Source organism: Elgaria multicarinata, chromosome 6, assembly GCF_023053635.1.
Source record: "Elgaria multicarinata webbii isolate HBS135686 ecotype San Diego chromosome 6, rElgMul1.1.pri, whole genome shotgun sequence".
Taxonomy (NCBI): Eukaryota; Metazoa; Chordata; class Lepidosauria; order Squamata; family Anguidae; genus Elgaria; species Elgaria multicarinata.
In genome coordinates this window covers 91,320,611-91,338,415 of record NC_086176.1, presented here as the reverse complement: position 1 = coordinate 91,338,415, position 17,805 = coordinate 91,320,611, and the positions used below count along the sequence as shown (strand labels likewise).

General features: G+C 42.0%; 1 protein-coding gene across 6 annotated transcripts in view; it reads right to left on the bottom strand.

Moving 5' to 3' along the window:
* Positions 1-2,626: 2,626 nt before the first annotated feature.
* The window catches only part of PDE4D (phosphodiesterase 4D), a 574,358-nt gene continuing 559,179 nt past the window's right edge, over positions 2,627-17,805 (bottom strand). For all 6 annotated transcript variants that reach the window (XM_063128044.1, XM_063128045.1, XM_063128046.1 and 3 more), the window contains 8 exons: positions 14,850-15,022; positions 14,175-14,273; positions 13,908-14,072; positions 13,332-13,431; positions 8,461-8,615; positions 7,533-7,655; positions 6,002-6,184; positions 2,627-4,805 (listed from right to left, as the gene is read on the bottom strand). In XM_063128044.1, the coding sequence (XP_062984114.1) occupies positions 4,383-4,805; positions 6,002-6,184; positions 7,533-7,655; positions 8,461-8,615; positions 13,332-13,431; positions 13,908-14,072; positions 14,175-14,273; positions 14,850-15,022 (1,421 nt within the window). In that variant the 3' untranslated portion in view covers positions 2,627-4,382. The remainder of the gene's footprint in view (positions 4,806-6,001; positions 6,185-7,532; positions 7,656-8,460; positions 8,616-13,331; positions 13,432-13,907; positions 14,073-14,174; positions 14,274-14,849; positions 15,023-17,805) is intronic.

Genomic DNA, 17,805 nt, shown 5'->3' with positions numbered 1-17,805 from the left:
CTAAGGGGTTACAGTCATTCTTTATACCTATGCTACACATACATCCACAGATCCATTTATAAAGGAGCAAGCTTGGGCTGCGTGAGACACTGAATATTAGTGTTGGAGGGGAAACAGGTTTTATTTATTTTTAATTATTATGTTTATATCCCACCTTTTTTCCTTCTCAAGGAACCCAAGGCGGCGTACATAATCCTCCTCCTCTCCTGTGTTTTACCATACAATAGAAATGTCGGTCTTAATTGGGGGAGTTGCCATATTAATAATAATGGGTACAAATCCACCCATGTACACCTCCTTAAAACGAATAAGGAGTAACTAGCTTGTTTTAATGGGGCTGGGGCAGATAGTGACCATCCTTGCTAATTAAATTATGGTTTCATTTTTAGTTGGTTTTAAGCAAGGGGAAGAATGGATAAAATGATGCCTTAAGGCATGTTTTGAAAAAGAGGATGTGCTCCCATCAGGCAACTGGCCTTTATGCTCAAGTAGCATTTGGGCTTCCAATGGGATTCTAGATAAGGCCCGTTGAAATTGGGAGAATCCTACATAGGGCCGTGACCCAAGTCCCTTAGGGGAAAAAAAGGGGGGGCGGTGGAGATATGCCCAGCCCATGTTCCACAACGACCTTTCTTTCAAATGCAGCAAAACAGAAGAAAATATTGTTTAAAGTTTAAGGCACAGCCCTGGGACCAAAGACCTGCAGCTTTTAATTTATATATCTATGTATTTTATATTTTTTTCTCAACTCTTCCATAAACAAGCTCTAAGGTGATATAGGATATATTACAGGAGGGGAAAATGTACAAGGGGAGTATGTATACACAATATTAATTCTCTTACCAAGAGTTTCCAAATATAGCAACACCACCCTGGCAAGGATGATGTTATAATAAGAACTTATAATTTACAATTAACATTACAATATATACAATACAATAAATACATGGTTGTAAACAGAGACAAACAAGACTTATTACAAGTAAGGTCATTTGGTGAGAAAAATATGCATGGCACAAATAAAAAATAAATAAATGCATTTTCAAAGAATTGTCAAAGTTTTCTGTAAAATTCATTTCATTCCCAAGTTATTTTTTTTTAAAAAAACTAACTTGTGAATGTGATTTGTTCTACCTATATTGTCTGATCACATTCTTTTTTTCTTTTAGAACAATGACATATAACCAAAATTAAAAGGAAACAGACACAGCATTACTGAGAACAGTAACTTGCAAGCTGAAGTGTAGATGCAAATTCAGGTTCCTCCCTCCCTCCCTCCCTCCCTCTTTCCCCCCTCTCTATACAGTAACCAATTCATTGCATTTTTCTTATGGCAAAAACAAATCAAAACAAAAACAGCCCACCTTAGAAAACATGTAAAGTCACTTATCAACAGTATTTTTTTTTTTAAAGCAGTGTGCGATGCTCAAGCACACTTTGGCAAAATAAAAACCAAAAAAAGATTGTACAGTGCATTCGATCCCTGGCTCTAAAAATTATGTTTTCTACCATTTGATTGTCATGTGTATGGGTGTGTTTTACACAATATGGTTGTGTTTCTCCATTTTCTATTAGAGTTTAATGTCACAGGGTGCACAGTAACTTTGACCCAGCAGTGCACGAATGCCTCCTTAAGTTAAGTACCTGGGAAGTCCCATTAGTCATCAAAGGTACTCATGTGCTTAAAGTGAAGTGCATGGCGGCAGACCCACAAAGATGCAGGCCTTTCTGCCATACTTATGACTCTGGCTGGATCAAGCTAGAGGGCACCCCACTTCATAGGATTAAACCCTTAGTGCAGAGAAAATACCCTTCCAGGTCCATATTGATTTTTGGAATTGATATTGCTTTTTTCATTAAGATTCCAGGCACTCTTGGGGACTGAGCAAATGTCGCAATAGTGACAGGGAGGATATGAGCCTATGCTGACAATAACATGGTGAAATTCTTTCACTTCCTTCCCCAGCTAGTATTTTCTTTCCCAATACAAGCCACCAAGAGCTAAACGGTAGATTGGACACATTAAAATGAACATTTTTTAAAAAAAAAAATTCTCATCAATCAGTGCTTTTCGCTAAAAGCCTAATACTTAGGTATGTCCCCAACATTCCCTGGTTCAAGCTAGCTAAATACATTGGATTAGATCTAGATGTAATCATGCTTAAGAGTACAACCTGTACAATGTAAGTATGGCAACCATGGCACAGGCCAGGTGACGTTGCTCCACATCGTTGAATGCAAAACTGAATCTACACCTGATGTCTGTGCCACTGTGCATGGGTTTCCCACACATTGTATTGGTTGCATACTAAGGCCACAATCCAACATAGACTTGATTGTACTTAAACCCATTAATATCAATAGCCTTACTGGCACGTAATTCTGTGGGATTGCAGCCTAGACTTTATTCTGCAAATGCTTTTCTCAACCGGTTCCCTTTTTTTAGGGCAATGCATTCTCATCACCTAGATTACCATTAATGGTTCAATTCTAGATGTGAGTTCTCAACAGGGCAGCATAAGGTGAGAAAAAATAACCCTTAAAAAATCCCAAATCACTGATCAGAAAAAAAATGTAGGATCCTTTCCATAAGATTCTGGCAGATGTTCATATGCTTTTTTTAAAAAAAATAATGTTAGATGTCTTGCTGTAATCAAGGTCAAGAGCTACACATTTTTAAAAGGCCCTAATTGGGCTGACCTTTAACAGTGTTTTCTGCCCAGATCTTACAAAAAGCCATCAAGGTTGACAAAACAGATGAAGGGCAGGGGGTAGGAAGGCTCAGGCAGTTTTTGACACAATACAATGGACATTCCACTAGGAATGTTTGTGCACATTCCCGTTTTAACTGTTTGTACAAATGTAGCTGCAGTGCTGTGCCGTCACAACAGTCTATACACCTCCCATTTTAATTATTTATTTGCTGTCACAGCATGTGTCTAGGACAGACCATTAATGATGTCACAAGCACAGTCAGAAATGGCCTTATGGAAATGGGAATAATTTAATGAGAAAATAAAAGATGTGCATTTATAACAAGAAAGTCACATTCATACTGGCTATGGCTGTGAGTTGCCATTGGAGTTCTATCTTGGTTTTGGAGCTTTCTTGGAAGTCCCAACTACTGACCCTATTAGTTGTCATCGCCTCCCACTCTCGGAATCCCACTGCATCCACCGTAGGGAGCTTAGTGCTCCATCCTCAGGTCTCCTGCCACAACCTGAATTTTGGGAAACTGCTACTCTAGTGGTCAACTAGATATCAGAAAGAATTTTTTGGTTGAGCACAGTACGCCCACAGCCATGAAGGCTGGGTGTGCAGGACTAAGCCATCTCTGAGGACAAAGAGCTCATCACAAATGATGTATTGCTGCTTTTGAAAAATTACAATGAAGAAGAAAAAAGCCAGAAATTAATGCCAACAAAGTGTTTTCTGCCACACAGAAAGGGAGGGGATGAAAAGAGGATTTCATAGATCTAATTGGTCTATAAAACAAAGGGTTACTTTATAACAGCTTGATGAATTGCTATGAAAATCTAAGTGCAAACAAATATAAAATTTGATTTATCCAGTGTAGCATATATTTGTATTGAAAACTTGCAAGTTACTCTTTTGGGGGTGGGGAGGAGAAAGAACCAGTGGCAGATGAAGTTCTGAGGGTGTTGCATTCTTTTAAATATAATACCTCAATACATTTAATAATAAAAGTAAACTCTACAAAAAGATTTCCGTTTTACATATTATACAAAATGCAGACGTCAGTGCGACCCACTGAGCCACACTTTTTTCAGTCATGTGTCAGGAAGACTTGAAATTAGAAAATTATGCGATTTCCACAGCTTCATCTTCCTACTGGTAACAGATTCTTGTTGTGTCCCATTATCTGAGTGCATTTACTTTTCCACTTGAAACCTTGGTTCACTCGCTGGCCGCTTTCTTTAGACTCTGCTGATGTATGCTACTAATTGCCTCTCTCATTAAATTAAAATCCAATACAAAACAAACGCGCACACATGCACACACGCACACACACACGCACACACACTAGCTTTGGACCAGCCTTTACTCGTTTTGAAAACAGCTTGGAGTAGACACACTCTCTGATCATATCTGCCAAGTTGAACTCTTATTAAACTGTTCTCTGCAGGTGTTTTCCTTTGCTCTCTGATGCCATGGAGATGAACAATTCTGGTTACAATATTCCTGAGTGCCAAACTGAGTAGTCAAGGTCAGTTTTTGATCAACAAAACATCTCTGGCAGATGACGGTGAGGCGTGACCATGGTTGTGCCGTGTGACATGCACTTGGGAAACCATTTTCATTTTTTAAAAAGAGAAAAAGAGAGGGAGGAGAACCAAGAGAGCTCCGAAGCCGTCGCACTGTTACGTGTCAGGAGAACGTTCTTCTAGCACACAAGGTTCTGTCTGGCCCTCCGCCTCTTCTTCTTCCTCCACCACTTCCTCTCCCACTTGTTCATCAAGGGGAATTTCAGTGGATTCTGAGTCTTGGGTGCAAAGAGTCTTGGAGTCACTGCAGCTGGTATCTTCTTCCACTTGGCTTCCACTGTCCTTTTCTGTGTCTGACTCACCATCTTCCTCCAGGGTTAGTTCAAACTGGAATTTTTCTGTTTGGCCCTGTCTACCCTCCTCTTGGTCATCTGGGGCAGGAGAAGGACTCTGAGGGATTGTGCTCTGGTACCATTCACGATTGTCCTCCAACGTGTCTAAGATGTCCTGGGCATCTGGGTGTACAAGGTCCGCCCAGGTCTCCCAGAGAGGGTGAACAATGTAGTCTATAAAACCCACCTGTGATAATGCAAAATGAAGGGAGAGATGTTATTCCAAAAGGTGAAGGAATTGACTTCTCTGATTGCTCCATTAAAATTAAATGAATGGAAAAACAAGCCTAAGAGAGGCATTCCGCATCCTACCTTTCTTCTGTTTCCTCATCCTAACTTGCAGATGATTGTCTTAGTGGATAAGGCTATCAATGGCTACTAGTCCTAATAACTCCAGTACCATCTGGTATCAGAGGCACTGCATCTGTACACCAGTAGCTGGGGAACACAACCAGGAGGGTGCTGTTGCACTCATATCCTACTTGTGGGCTTCCCACAGGCTGCTGTCTGGCCAGTAGGTGAACAGAATGCTGAAAAATATGGTCAGATCCAGCATGGCTCTTCTTATGTTCTGATTGTCAGAGGTCAAAAATTCTTGACTTGCATTGGCTGACAGTCAATATTTGCTCTCACCATGTTCCTACTCCAGCCATTGTGCTCAAGACCCAGCAGAACTGTGGAGAGGAATGGCAGCTTGGGTCCACCGTATTACATCTTAGATTCTCTGAAAGTGGAAAGAAGCCTCATGACTTGCCAAGTGTCTCCGTGTTCAGTGCAGCATCGGGGAGTCCCTGCCATTTGCCCATGCTTCTAAATTCAGCCTCGAATCACAGTGAGTCCTCACACTTCCCGAGTCATAGAAGAAAGATGGGGGCTCTGCTTTATTCTGTGCTACGGCCAGAGTAAAAGTTGCACGTGCCAGTGGTGATCTGGCAGTTGCATTTGTGGATCCTTGATCATTGTAATGAAACCTACTTACTTTCTCCAAAGATATAATGGGCCCATTCAGAAGACACCTTAAACCATGGTTTTAACCACGGTGGTTAAGCCAGAAAGCCAGGCCGTGTTCAGAAGATACCTTAAACCATGGCTTTAACCACAGTGAATAAGGCTTTTTGCTTTATTCACCATGGTTAAAGCCGTGGTTTAAGGTGTCTTCTGAACACGGCCTGGCTTTCTGGCTTAACTACCATGGTTAAAGTCATGGTTTAAGGTGACTTCTGAACGGGGCCAACATTATTTGTTTTTGCTGTAAATATCGGAACTAATGTTTGAAATGGAACTATAACATAGAGCTACAATCCTGTTGGCTAAAAGGCATTTAGTGTTCTATTAAACCACAATGCATATTGTCATCTCATCCCTCTGTATTAAATGGATTACCTGTGATTTTTCTACTGATGCATTGTGCTTATCACACATGGGACTGATCTCCATGCCTCTCTCTCTTTCTCGATCTCCCTGACGAAAGAATTCTTCCATTATCCTATCTGTCCATAGGCGATACAGCTGAAGTGGCTTTGTTGGATTGCTTAGATCTGCACAGTGTACCATATTTTGTAGAACCTAAAATAGACAGATTTTTTTTTAAGAGAAGCTGTGGTGTTATTCCACTGGAGACAAAACCCTTTTCCCATTTGCACGTTTGGCGGGTGTGAAAACAGAATCTCGAAAATACATGGAGTGCAAGGTTTATTCTGAACAGCCAAAGGATGATGTGCTGCGTGTTTCTCACACTGACATTAATAGCCTCCCAATTATCTCACATCTACAGCTTCTGCCTATACTAAAAGGCCAAAAATGTTGTAAGTGCAAGACTGAATCAGTTTCAAAGAAAAGTGGGAGTTGAGTCAAGAAACATAACTTGGCCACTCTCAAGGCATAACCCATAATAGGCATAATTGAAACTCAGAAGAGAAGGTTGTTACAGGTGGGAATGGCAGCCAATCTAGAAAGCAAGACATGCAGGTGATGCACGTTGTGGACCCCCCCCCCCCCCAACTTCAAGTATAACCTAGTGGGATCTGAACTGGTGGTGACCAAACAAGAAAGAGATCTTGGGATTGTGGTGGACAGCGTGATGAAAATGTCCACCCAGTGTGCGGCCACTGTAAAGAAGGCAAACTCCATGTTAGGCATGATAAGAAAAGGAATTTATAAAAATCTATGGTGCGACTACACTTAGAATACTGTGTACAGTTCTGGTCACCACACCTAAAAAAAGATATTATAGAGCTGGAAAAAGGGCAGAAAAGGGCAACTAAAATGATTAAGGGGCTGGAGCAACTCCCCCATGAGGGAAGGTTACATCAACTGGGATTGTTTAGCCTGGAAAAAAGGAGGCTAAGGGGAGACCTGATAAAGGTGTACAAAATTATGCATGGTGTGGAGAATGTGGATAGGGAGTCATTTTTCTCCCTTTCTCAAAATACTAGAACCAGGGGTCATCCCATGAAGCTGATTGGTAGGAGATCCAGGACAAATAAATGGAAGTACTTCTTCACACAGCGCATAGTTAAATTATGGAACTCACTACCACAGGATGTAGTGATGGCCACCAATTTGGATGGCTTAAAAAGGGGGTTGGATAAATTCCTGGAGGCAAAGGCTATCAATGGCTACTAGCCCTGGAGGAGAAGGCTAGTCCTGAAGGCTAAGTGCAATCTCCAGTGTTCGAGGCAGTAAGCCTGTGTGCACCAGTTGCTGGAGAACATGGGTGGGAGGGTGCTGTTGCACCAGGTCCTGCTTGTTCGTCCCTGGCTGATGGCTGTTTGGCCACTGTGTGAACAGAGTGCTGGACTAGATGGACCCTTGGTCTGATCCAGCAGGGCACTTCTTATGTTCTTAGGTCTACTGGAAGGCATATGATGGGGAAAAGAGAGATAATCCATGTTTGTAACACACAGCATCTTACCTGAATCCTGTCTGAATAGTTATCAAGAAGCAGAACGCCGGAGCTAGTCACTTTCTTGGTTTCAACCATCGTTTTCAAATCGGCTAATAGATTCATATGCTTAGACATGTCTGTTGCAAGCACCTTGGAGAAGAAGAGAAAACAACAGATAACTAAAACTTCCTACATCCCTAATTTATTATGAGCTGATGTAAAGCTTAAATTGGCATTGCCAGTAACAGTAATCATACAGAGTCACCTAGAGCAGCTTTCCCCAACCTGGTGCCCTCCATATGGTTTTGGACTGTGATTCCCAGCATCCTCAGCCAGAATGGTTGGCTGGGGATGCTGTTAGTTGTAGTCCAGCACAACTGGAGGACACCAAGTTGGGGAGGTCTGACCTAGAGCAACCTTCCCCAACCTGGTGCCCTCCTGATGTTCTTGGACTACAACTCACAGCATTCCTGACCACTGACCATGCTGGAAGGGGATGATGGGAGCTGAAGTCCAAAATACCTGGAAGGCACCAGGTTAGGGAAGTTTGACCACAACTTTATGGAAATACCAAGTGTGAATGCAAAACACATGGTCTCTGGGCGCACTGGGAAAAGATTAAACCTAGGGACAGGACAGCCCAAGCTGTGTAGATAGAGCTCTCATAATTCAGCAGTGTTTTATCGGAGTAGGAGGTCAAATGCAAGAAGAAGTCCAAATCCTGCCAAATAACCCTAAGCAAGACTGAGCTGCAAGGTAAACAAGCTGCTGAGAATCTGCCGAATTAAAACAGAGTTAAAACACAACGCTTCTGGAATAGCACCTTCAACTGTGTGCTATTTTGGTTTTGAATACTATACAACCTGCCATTAAAAAGTTTATCTGCATTTGTTCTTTGCAAACTTGGGCTACATGCAGTGCAGAAGTAGGGAGGTAAATTCAAATGGCAACGTACAATGTCAATGACCATCTTTCTCAACGATTGCCTCTGCTTTTTTGTCAAATTCTGGAAAATGTCACAATTCTCCTCCTGCAGTAACTTGAAGCCCACAGCTAAATGATGGTTTTCCAGGACTGAGGAATCATTGTACATCAAAGCGAGCTCAGAGTCTGCAAGACAGTGACAAAGCACATATATTAAGAAAGCCTGCATCCCTTTCTCTATACAAGTTTTATTTCTCACATTCTTAAGATATCCAAAATGAACTCAGTTTATAATTCAAATGCTTGGAACAGCACAGCCCTTCTCTTCAGCAGCCTTGGACACATGTCTCTTTCTGCAGAGTAACCACTGGTATGTGTCAAATGCCCCAAACATCAAAAACACCTCCACGCCAACTGGATTTAGGCTGCATGTAGCAAAATTTGCCTGCATTGTCCTCCAGAAGAAAGGGACTCTGCACAATTCCAAAACCTAGAAGAAAACATCGGCATGCCCTGCCTGTGAATTGCTGGTTGACATCTTGTTGGCCACTGTATCAACACAAAGTGCTGGACTACATGGACCCTTGGTCTGATCCAGCATGGCTCTTATGTTCCTAAGGCTGATCATTTCATTTGGCAAAAAAGTCTTAGTGTATCTGCAAACAAATCATGGTGCTTCCTCCAAAACTCTGCCTTGCATCTATGCCATGTCAGAGGGGGAAGAGATCGCCGTGCCTCCCTCCATTTCTGCACTGACATCTTTGTCAAGCTGCAGAGCCAAGCATACAGAACCAACAACCTGCTCCCTTACCATTTTTTGGGTTCTAGCAATTGCACTGTAATTAGCTCCTCATAAAGAAATGTCACAGGTCCCTTGAGTACAGTTTCTCTCTTCCACTGGCTTGTGGTCTTTTTTTAAAATACAGAGTTCTTCCAACAGGCATTGAGACACAAGCTGAGCCTTTAGTAAAGAACCTGCTCATGTACCATGTTGTACATGTGTCCTTTCCTAATATCAGCTTGTCCCAAAGGCAGTTCCTACCTTACCAATGTTCACTGCTACCAAGAACTGCAGAGAAAAGTCCATTGTTATCCAAATGCAAACTCTACAAAGAGGAGCATGTGTTTAATATCAGCCTGTACATGACCAAGAAATCAAGCAGGCATCTTGGAACACCCATGGAAAGAAACACATTTGCTCAGGCTCCCCTAACGAGATGCTTAGTTGTATTTAGGAAAACACACAGTTGGATTTCATTCCCTCAAATCATTCTAGATGCTTTTGGATGAAATACTATTTGTCATTTGTTGCTATTACTTTCTGTTTATTATAATTTCCATGTCTTAAGGCTAGCCATGTATCAGTCTGCTCTACTTACTGTCCTTTCATATTTTTTGTTTTTTTAAAGTTCATCCACAAAATCCCTGCAGCTTAACAGAACTACATGCAGCTCTTGCACTTCGATTTCTTCTCCTGCAGTCTCACTCTCCTGTACCGAACACGTGAGCCGAGAAACCCTCTCTCTAGCTCTTTTTCTCCCAAAGTAGAACATGACAGAGGAGAGGGAGGAGGAAGATGTTGGTTGCCAATGAAATCCCTTTTATCACATAATCGCATCTGATGGGTTTAAGCATTAAAACAATATTAAAAAGCTCTACTTTTTAGAAAAGCAACCTCCCACATTGAATGACTAATTCATAAAATCCTTCAGCTTTCAGAGTTTTGTATTATTGTTTTAAAGAAGAGGGCTTTTAAAAACTTCTAATCATTATCTGGTCCTTGTGATGTGGCAAGATGCCTGTAAGACTCAGGAAAAAGTACGTGAAAGGATGTTTTTGAAAACATTCGCATTTTGTGAGTTGGTTGCATGTAACGCTTAACAACCAAGAATTCTTTTGGAGCCACGTAATAACTTATCCCTACACACGTGCTATTCAGATGACTCAAAGACCAAGTTAGTAAAACCTTCCATTTATGAACAACATCCTGCCCGAATAATATAATCCAGAGTCTCTCAGACTTCTGGACCACCTGCACCCCTGTAACTTACTGTACTTCTGCACCTCAATCCAACCCAAGCACCAAACATCTGTGGGATGTCCACAGTGGGGAACTTCATGGAGATCCATGGGTGCAAGTTGGGTGCAAGCATCGGGGTGAAGAGTTATTAGGGGATTTAAAAGAAACCAAACCAAACCAGGACAGGAATATTCCCATCATTATCATCACTTCTGCCCCAGACTTTAGTCCCATTCACCACTAGTTCCAGCATGGGAGGAAGGGAGGGAATACCATCCCTTCCTCTGGATCTGGAGCTGAAACTCAATGCCACGTAAGAGGCTAGCACTGCCCACTTTCTTGGTAGCATTTGTCACTTAAATACCTTTAGATATTTAAGATACTAAGGCCTTAGTGAGACCTAAGGTTTATCTCGGGATCGTCCCGGGGTCATCCCTGTGCATCTAAATGACACACAGGGGATCCCGGGAGCAGGCAGGGATGACCACGGCATGATCCCGGGATAAACCTTGGGTCTAGCTAAGGCCTAAATCTCAAATAGATATTTAAGGTATTATTTCCACTCTTTAATACCTATCTTCCCCTGCAACCTTTCCCCCTCTAGGCTTATTAACAACTTCAGACTGGCTGGGAGGAAAGTGGTGAAAATTACCTACCAGAGGGAAGGGTTGCAAGGCAGAATCAGCAGGTGAGGGAAGTCCGTCCCCACGTTAGCAATGCATGTAGAACATGCAGACACATATCTAATGGTTTCCCACTTCAATTGAAGGTGTGTGTGTGTGTAAACCATCTTAGCCACATCTGCACTAAAGATTTATAAAGTACTGGGCAACTACAGCCATCTATCATACTCAGATGGGCCTCATTTGAACCTCTCTCTACCTCTCTCTCTCATATTAGTCAATCCATCAAGGCTTAGATGATTTGAAAAATATATTTTCCCCAATGACAATGAAAAGGATTTCCAAAATTCGGAAGTCCAGACCTAAGTTAAATCATTTGTTTCTGCCATTTTGTACATATGTTAACACAATTCCACTGTAATGTAACAATACTATTAAGTGCTGCCAAGGGAAGACTTGGTTTTGTGCTTCTAGTTCTTACTAATTTAAAATATTCTGTAACATTTTGTATTCAGCTTGCATTCCTGTGGGGTTGTGAAAGTGCATTTGGTGTCAACACAGCTTGGGAAACTCTCTAAATTAAATCCCCAATCCTCCTTCTTGTACATGACTCATCACAAATTCACAAGAAGCTGGCCCACGGACCATTAAAGTATACATAAGCATTTTCAAATGTTTTGGCTGCTGGGCAGTATACAAGGAGAGGGTTGGGTTTGCGTTGGAGGAGTCCTGTGTGTGTTTGCTGTTGCCCTCCCTCCCCAGCAGCTGCAAGCAACCTGTCCTCTTTCCCCAGGTATTTAAAACGAGGCTACTAGAGATACCTTGGCCAGGAGAGGGTTGGGTTTGCATTGGAGGAGTCCTGTGTGTGTTTGCTGTTGCCCTCCCTCCCCAGCAGCTGCAAGCAACCTGTCCTCTTTCCCCAGGTATTTAAAATGAGGCTACTAGAGATACCTTGACCAGGAGAGGGTTGGGTTTGCATTGGAAGAGTCCTGTGTGTGTTTGCTGTTGCCCTCCCTCACCAGCAGCTGCAAGCAACCTGTCCTCTTTCCCCAGGTGTTAAAGCCTTCAACATCCTGTAGGCGTGAGCCGAAGGCAAGAAGCCGCTACCTAGAGGTCTATGGACAATTGAAGTACAAGTGTAATAAATGAAATAAAAAACTAAAATAAATACAAGGAAGGTTCAGTTTCTTAGCTGAAACAAATTAATTGGGTATGTTTTAAAAAAGAATCAAATCTGGAAATTCTCCTTTGCAGCAGGATGTTGTGTTGAGTCCTGGCATTATATTACTAGCTCAAAGAGAAACACTGTGTGTGGGTGGGGTGGGGTGGGGTTATGCCTAGCTCTCACTGAGGCAATAAACTTTTTTCTGGTCAGTATCCACTCCAGACTGCAGCCTCTGTGACATTATTTGGTAAATAAAGAAAAAGAGAAAAGGTCAAGGAAAATGATATGCTATGTCATGTGTAGGTTGGGCTTGAGAACTAGGCCATAGAGATTGGTGGCTGGAGACTGCAGCATTTAAATATATACTGGGGAAATGAATAAACTTTACTGCAGATGAGATAGGAGGGAACCAAGCTCTAGAAGTTGTTTACACTCTTCTATTTACTTATTTACTGGCTCTCCCCTGCACCCCCATCTCCTATATTTTGTTTTTTACCTAATAATTTTTTTCCTCAGAAAGCTCTCACTGTTTTTCACAAAATAGGCCATTTCTTTACCTGAAATTACAAAAGTTCTACACCAAGCGAGCCTCACAATATGCTTATCTAAATGGTTCATTTTTCTACCATTAGGTAGCAAACACAAATGACAGTGGAAGGGGAGGTAGAAGTAAGGTGAGGCAGAGCAACATGTGAACCAGATGGATCCCATCCTTTAGTTATCAGAGCCATCGGGAGAAGAGGAGCGAGGGGGTGGGGCAAGATGCTTAGCAGCAGAAATTGCCCCCAGGAAGCTTACTGTTCCTTCTGGGCTGCCTGGAGCCCATAGCCTGATCATTTGGGGAGGTATGGCAATATAAAGACCTGCTGAGTAGGAAACCCACCTTCAAGACTCCCTTTCCCCCAGAGAACCACTGGGCCAGGGAAGTCCCTGGACACATATTTTTACAGGGTGGAACCAGAACATAGAGAGAAGCTGACTACCCACCAAAAGACATAAAAAGAATAAAAGACATTACTGTCTGTTTTCGACATACAGAATATCAACGCCGAGTACACAGGCTCTCGGAGTTAACAGAAATAAGCCGCACTTACTTGTGTTGATAAGAAATTGGTTTGAAACTCCGGGATGATCAACATCATGTATTGCACTGGCAAAAATAGCAGCCAAAATCTCTAGATCTGTGAATACCGCCTAGGGGAAAAGCAGGGAGGAGGAAAGGTGTGAGTGACAGAGTGGGACTGAAAAGAATTACTAAATGGAATAAAAATGCTTTTAAAATAAAAAAAACAAGTGCATTGATCCCCATCAAGTTCTCCTACCTATATTTACTCCTTCCTTAGAACAGCTGATCAAAGTATACGTAAGCTTCCAAAAGGTTTTAGATAATGAGTCACAAGATATTTGGAAGGTTTCAAGGTTTCTCTTCCTCATATCAAATCATTTTATTTTCCAAGTGTACAATTATTGGGAAGCCAGCTTAGTGCATTGTTTGAAACCAGGATGACAACAATGTATTGTGAGATCTATAGTACAACTAAAATTAGCCATTTTAATTATCCGAAGTTAACAGAAGTCAAAACCTAAACATCTGCATAGATGTTTGAAGTCCCAGCTGTGTGATCTATGCCACAAGTTCGTGTTTCTACTTTGCCATATGGCAGACCTACCTCCAAAGCTGGGGTTGACAACAGCACGTGTGTAGACTGTACAACATCTGCAGCATGTATGTTGTTGTGATATGCCACATCTGCATGGTAATGATCCTCCAGTGTCATCAAGTAGGTTATTAACATGTCTGGTGGAATTTTAAATGTTTTTAATAATTCCCGTTCCTGGAATTAAAGAGACAAACAACAATTGCTTTTTTACAACACATGCTGTGGCTACAGTAAAATAAAATAAAAAGTGGAAAAGTTCTCTCCTGCTAAACGTACCTGGAAAATGGTGTACATGATGACTGTCAAAGGTCTGTTCCCAGATAATTCAGCTATTTTAAACACCTGGAGGCCCCATTTGTTTACATCTTCTAGTTCCTAATATAAAAATCAAAGAGGAAACAGAATCTAATACCTATTTTCGAATGGGGGTTATTTGAAACAACAACACCAGACTGCTGCTGCTAATCTCATTTCAACATCACAGCAACCAATTTTCTAGACTTTGAACAGGGAGGATGTTAAGAGCATTTTGCATGAACTGAACATGGGAAGCCTCCCTCCAAAGATGCTATAATCCTATGGCTATCATCTTTCTTTTTGTGAATGATCTGAATGCCAGAATGATCAAAGGGGGGAAATCTGCAGCATTCTTCATTATTTTTCCTTTGGGGAAACATACCTGCTGATCGGTGTACAAGTTCACCATACACACTTTGGGTTTCATTTTCCAATCCCCTTTCATTTTACTTCTTTACTAATATAGTTCTAATGACCACTCTGCTCACTGTAGTCTACACTAGCATAAAATGAATCAGCATCCATATCTGGCTTTGAAATGCATGTGATGTGTTGTAAATATTCACGTCCAAAAAGCCATAAATGTGAGCTAATGGCATGGCATATTTCTGAGCTACAGGTCCACAACTGGCTATAGACCAGCATTGTTCTCACCTTGGCCAGAGTATCTTCTTGGTCAGTTTTAACTCCAAATTTGGGGATGCTGGAATTTGTTAAGCTGGAACTGTGCATCAGTTTCTTCACTCCGCTGATCTGAGACATAGGCCGTTTCTTCTTCTCTTTCTCTTTCTGTGTTGGGGATGGGATTTCCACTTCATGCTGTTTGTCTTTGAAAGGAAGGAGAAACAAACTATAATCTGTTTGTATCTTAGCGAAGTCTTGGGAAAAAAATCAGTACCAATCCAAACACAACTTTTCACAAAAGATCCTTCAATTTACAAATCACAGTAGCAAAGCTGGGAAAACTCACGCATTCACACAAACACAGGCCAGCCAGCATGGCTGAATAGATAGAAGGTGGCTTCAAATCTAAGCTAATCTATTGGTTTACTTTAAGCCAAAGGTGGGAAATGTGTGGCTCCCCAGATGTTGTTGGACTGTAATTCCCATCAGCCCTAGACAGAATAGCCAATGGCGAGGAATAATGGGAAATGCAGTCCAACAACATCTGGAGAGCCACACATTCCCCATCCGTCTTAGAAAGATCAATCACCCTAAACTTAATTTTAGCATCTGTAAAGCAGAAGTAATAGTGACCACCACACAGAGTTAAGAAACTAAGGGCATGCCTACACCACAAGGGTTTAGGGGGAGGATTGCGGACTTATCAGCTTCCGTGAGCCTCCCTGGGTGTCTAGAGGGCCGTGCGACATCCTGGAAGCACCAAAGGTAAGGAAAAACAACAACCAACCCCGCTCCCCACCCCCATTGGGCACGGACTGCCGCTGTGCAGCTCCATGGCCATTTTGTGGTCCCTGCTACTCGCAGGGAGGACAGGACAACCTGCGAGCAGCAGCCACACAGCTGCACTCCACGGGATGGTCCTGGAACCGTGGAAAAGTCTGGTTTTCCGAGGTTCCTGATATCCCGGGGTAGGTCCTTGCTAGTCCTGGGTTGCCCCTGGGATCCCTTGTGCATCATGTGGACACACAGGGACGATCCAAGGACTACCCCAGGATATAGGCATGGTGTAGACATGCCTCAACAATATTGATATAAAACATCCTGACCACTACAACTGCTTTTTAAAAACAAAACACCCCTCCTTCTGTACTAATTGCACAAATGTTACAGCATTTCCTTACTTCATTTTATATTCCCAGCAACCCTTTAAAGAAGATTAAGCTGAGAGTCCAAGAAACTACCTTCATTCCTTAGAGATTTGAACCCCTGCTCAAAATCCAAATTTTCATCCTCACATTGCCTCTGAAGTGAAGTGATAAAAGATTAAGAGCTTTTTATGCTCATCTAAAACTATTTAGTCATTAAGCCAACTACAGTGGCAAGTAAGGGACTGAAAGAAAACTTTGCCAGATGGAACTAAATGACTCCCTTTCTATTTTCAGGTAATGAATACAACTGCAGATACAGGCGAATAAACCAGTATTTGTGCTGGTGCAAATGTAACAGGAACGAGGGCAGCTCCTGAACAGTTTAACTCCATGACATTTACAGAAATAGGAAACAAAATTTGGTCAAGTACAGATTGCTGGTTCAAGGGGTCGGATCTCCGACTCTCCTGGCGAAGGTCGGTGTGCTGTCTCTGACCTCGGAAGAGGTTTCTGAGCCATCCTATGTTCCCTGGGATACTCGCCCAGGGACCATAGGATTGCTCTCTAGACAATTTAAATAAAATTATTCCCTTAGTTTTCCCCAGTCCCCTCAAATAAACATAACATTAAAAACACACCCAACCAGAAATCATAGTACAGGTCTAGAACATTTAAGAAGTGTATGCACCTTTTTGGTAGAACTAATGGCTCAAACTATTTAAAAAAAAAACACTATTGGAACGGGGTGATTGCAGCAACACTGACTACATATCTGTTTTATTCAGTACGGTTGTGTGTTTTTCTCTGTCTTTCTTCAACCTTTTAGAACAGGCTAACGAACCTACTGGAAACAGCTGAGAACTCTGATCAGATTGCTGCAACCGAGTGAAAATGTCACCAACTTTCAGCCTGAGGCATTCAGCTCCCTCCCACCCTTTTACTGCCTCCTTCTGATCACCAATTAAATAAAACAAGGAGGAAAGGAAGAACACTTGAACTGGTTCAAACCAACAGCAGGAGAAGAGGAATAATTCATGTGCAGGCCTTGACGTTAATGGGTTCAGTCATATGCACAAAGTTTAGGGCCATCTAAAGGGAGGATTCTAAAGCGAGCTGTCAGATGAACTGAAGTGAAAAGAAGTGTCTGTCCAGAAGATTTTCAATGGGCCATGGAATTCCAAGGGATTTCCTAAGGTTTTGTTCCAAATGAGCAGCTAACACTATCAGTGCTGGGAGCGTTTCTCAATCCTAAAAGTACTTCTCCCCTCCACTCACATCCCTTACATATAATTATTGCTTCCAAAATGGACAACACACTCATTTGGTGGTTTCCATGAGACCTTTCCCTAGAGAAAACAGGCTAAGCATACTGAAAATTAGGAAAGGTTTGAAACATGGTCTAGAAATGCTTGGGGTGCTTTAAAATGATGCTTTTATCACACTGTCACCCTGCCTCATGCACAGAAGTTCATAAGGGGATCAAGACAATGAGGCCTTCTAATCGTAACTCCCAAACCCCATGTTTTCACACCTATCTTTTTTTTTAAATGCAGAAACTCTGTTAAGGAATAAAAGTCAGAATAGGTACACCATGTCTTCTAATTATTACCCCTGGTAGCCCTTCATCAGGTAACAGCCTTGGGCTTAAACCTTGAAGACAGATAGTTCCGGCATTAAGGACAATGCCATCCAAGTCTTTAAGGACTTATTAATAACGGAAGAAAAGGAATTTCCATGAAGTTTCAAAAGTCAGATTCAGGATAGTGGTAGTCTCCTCCGCATGACTGTTCCATCACAGGACACGTCTAAGGGATTGCTTGTTCAGGTCCCAGCACTTC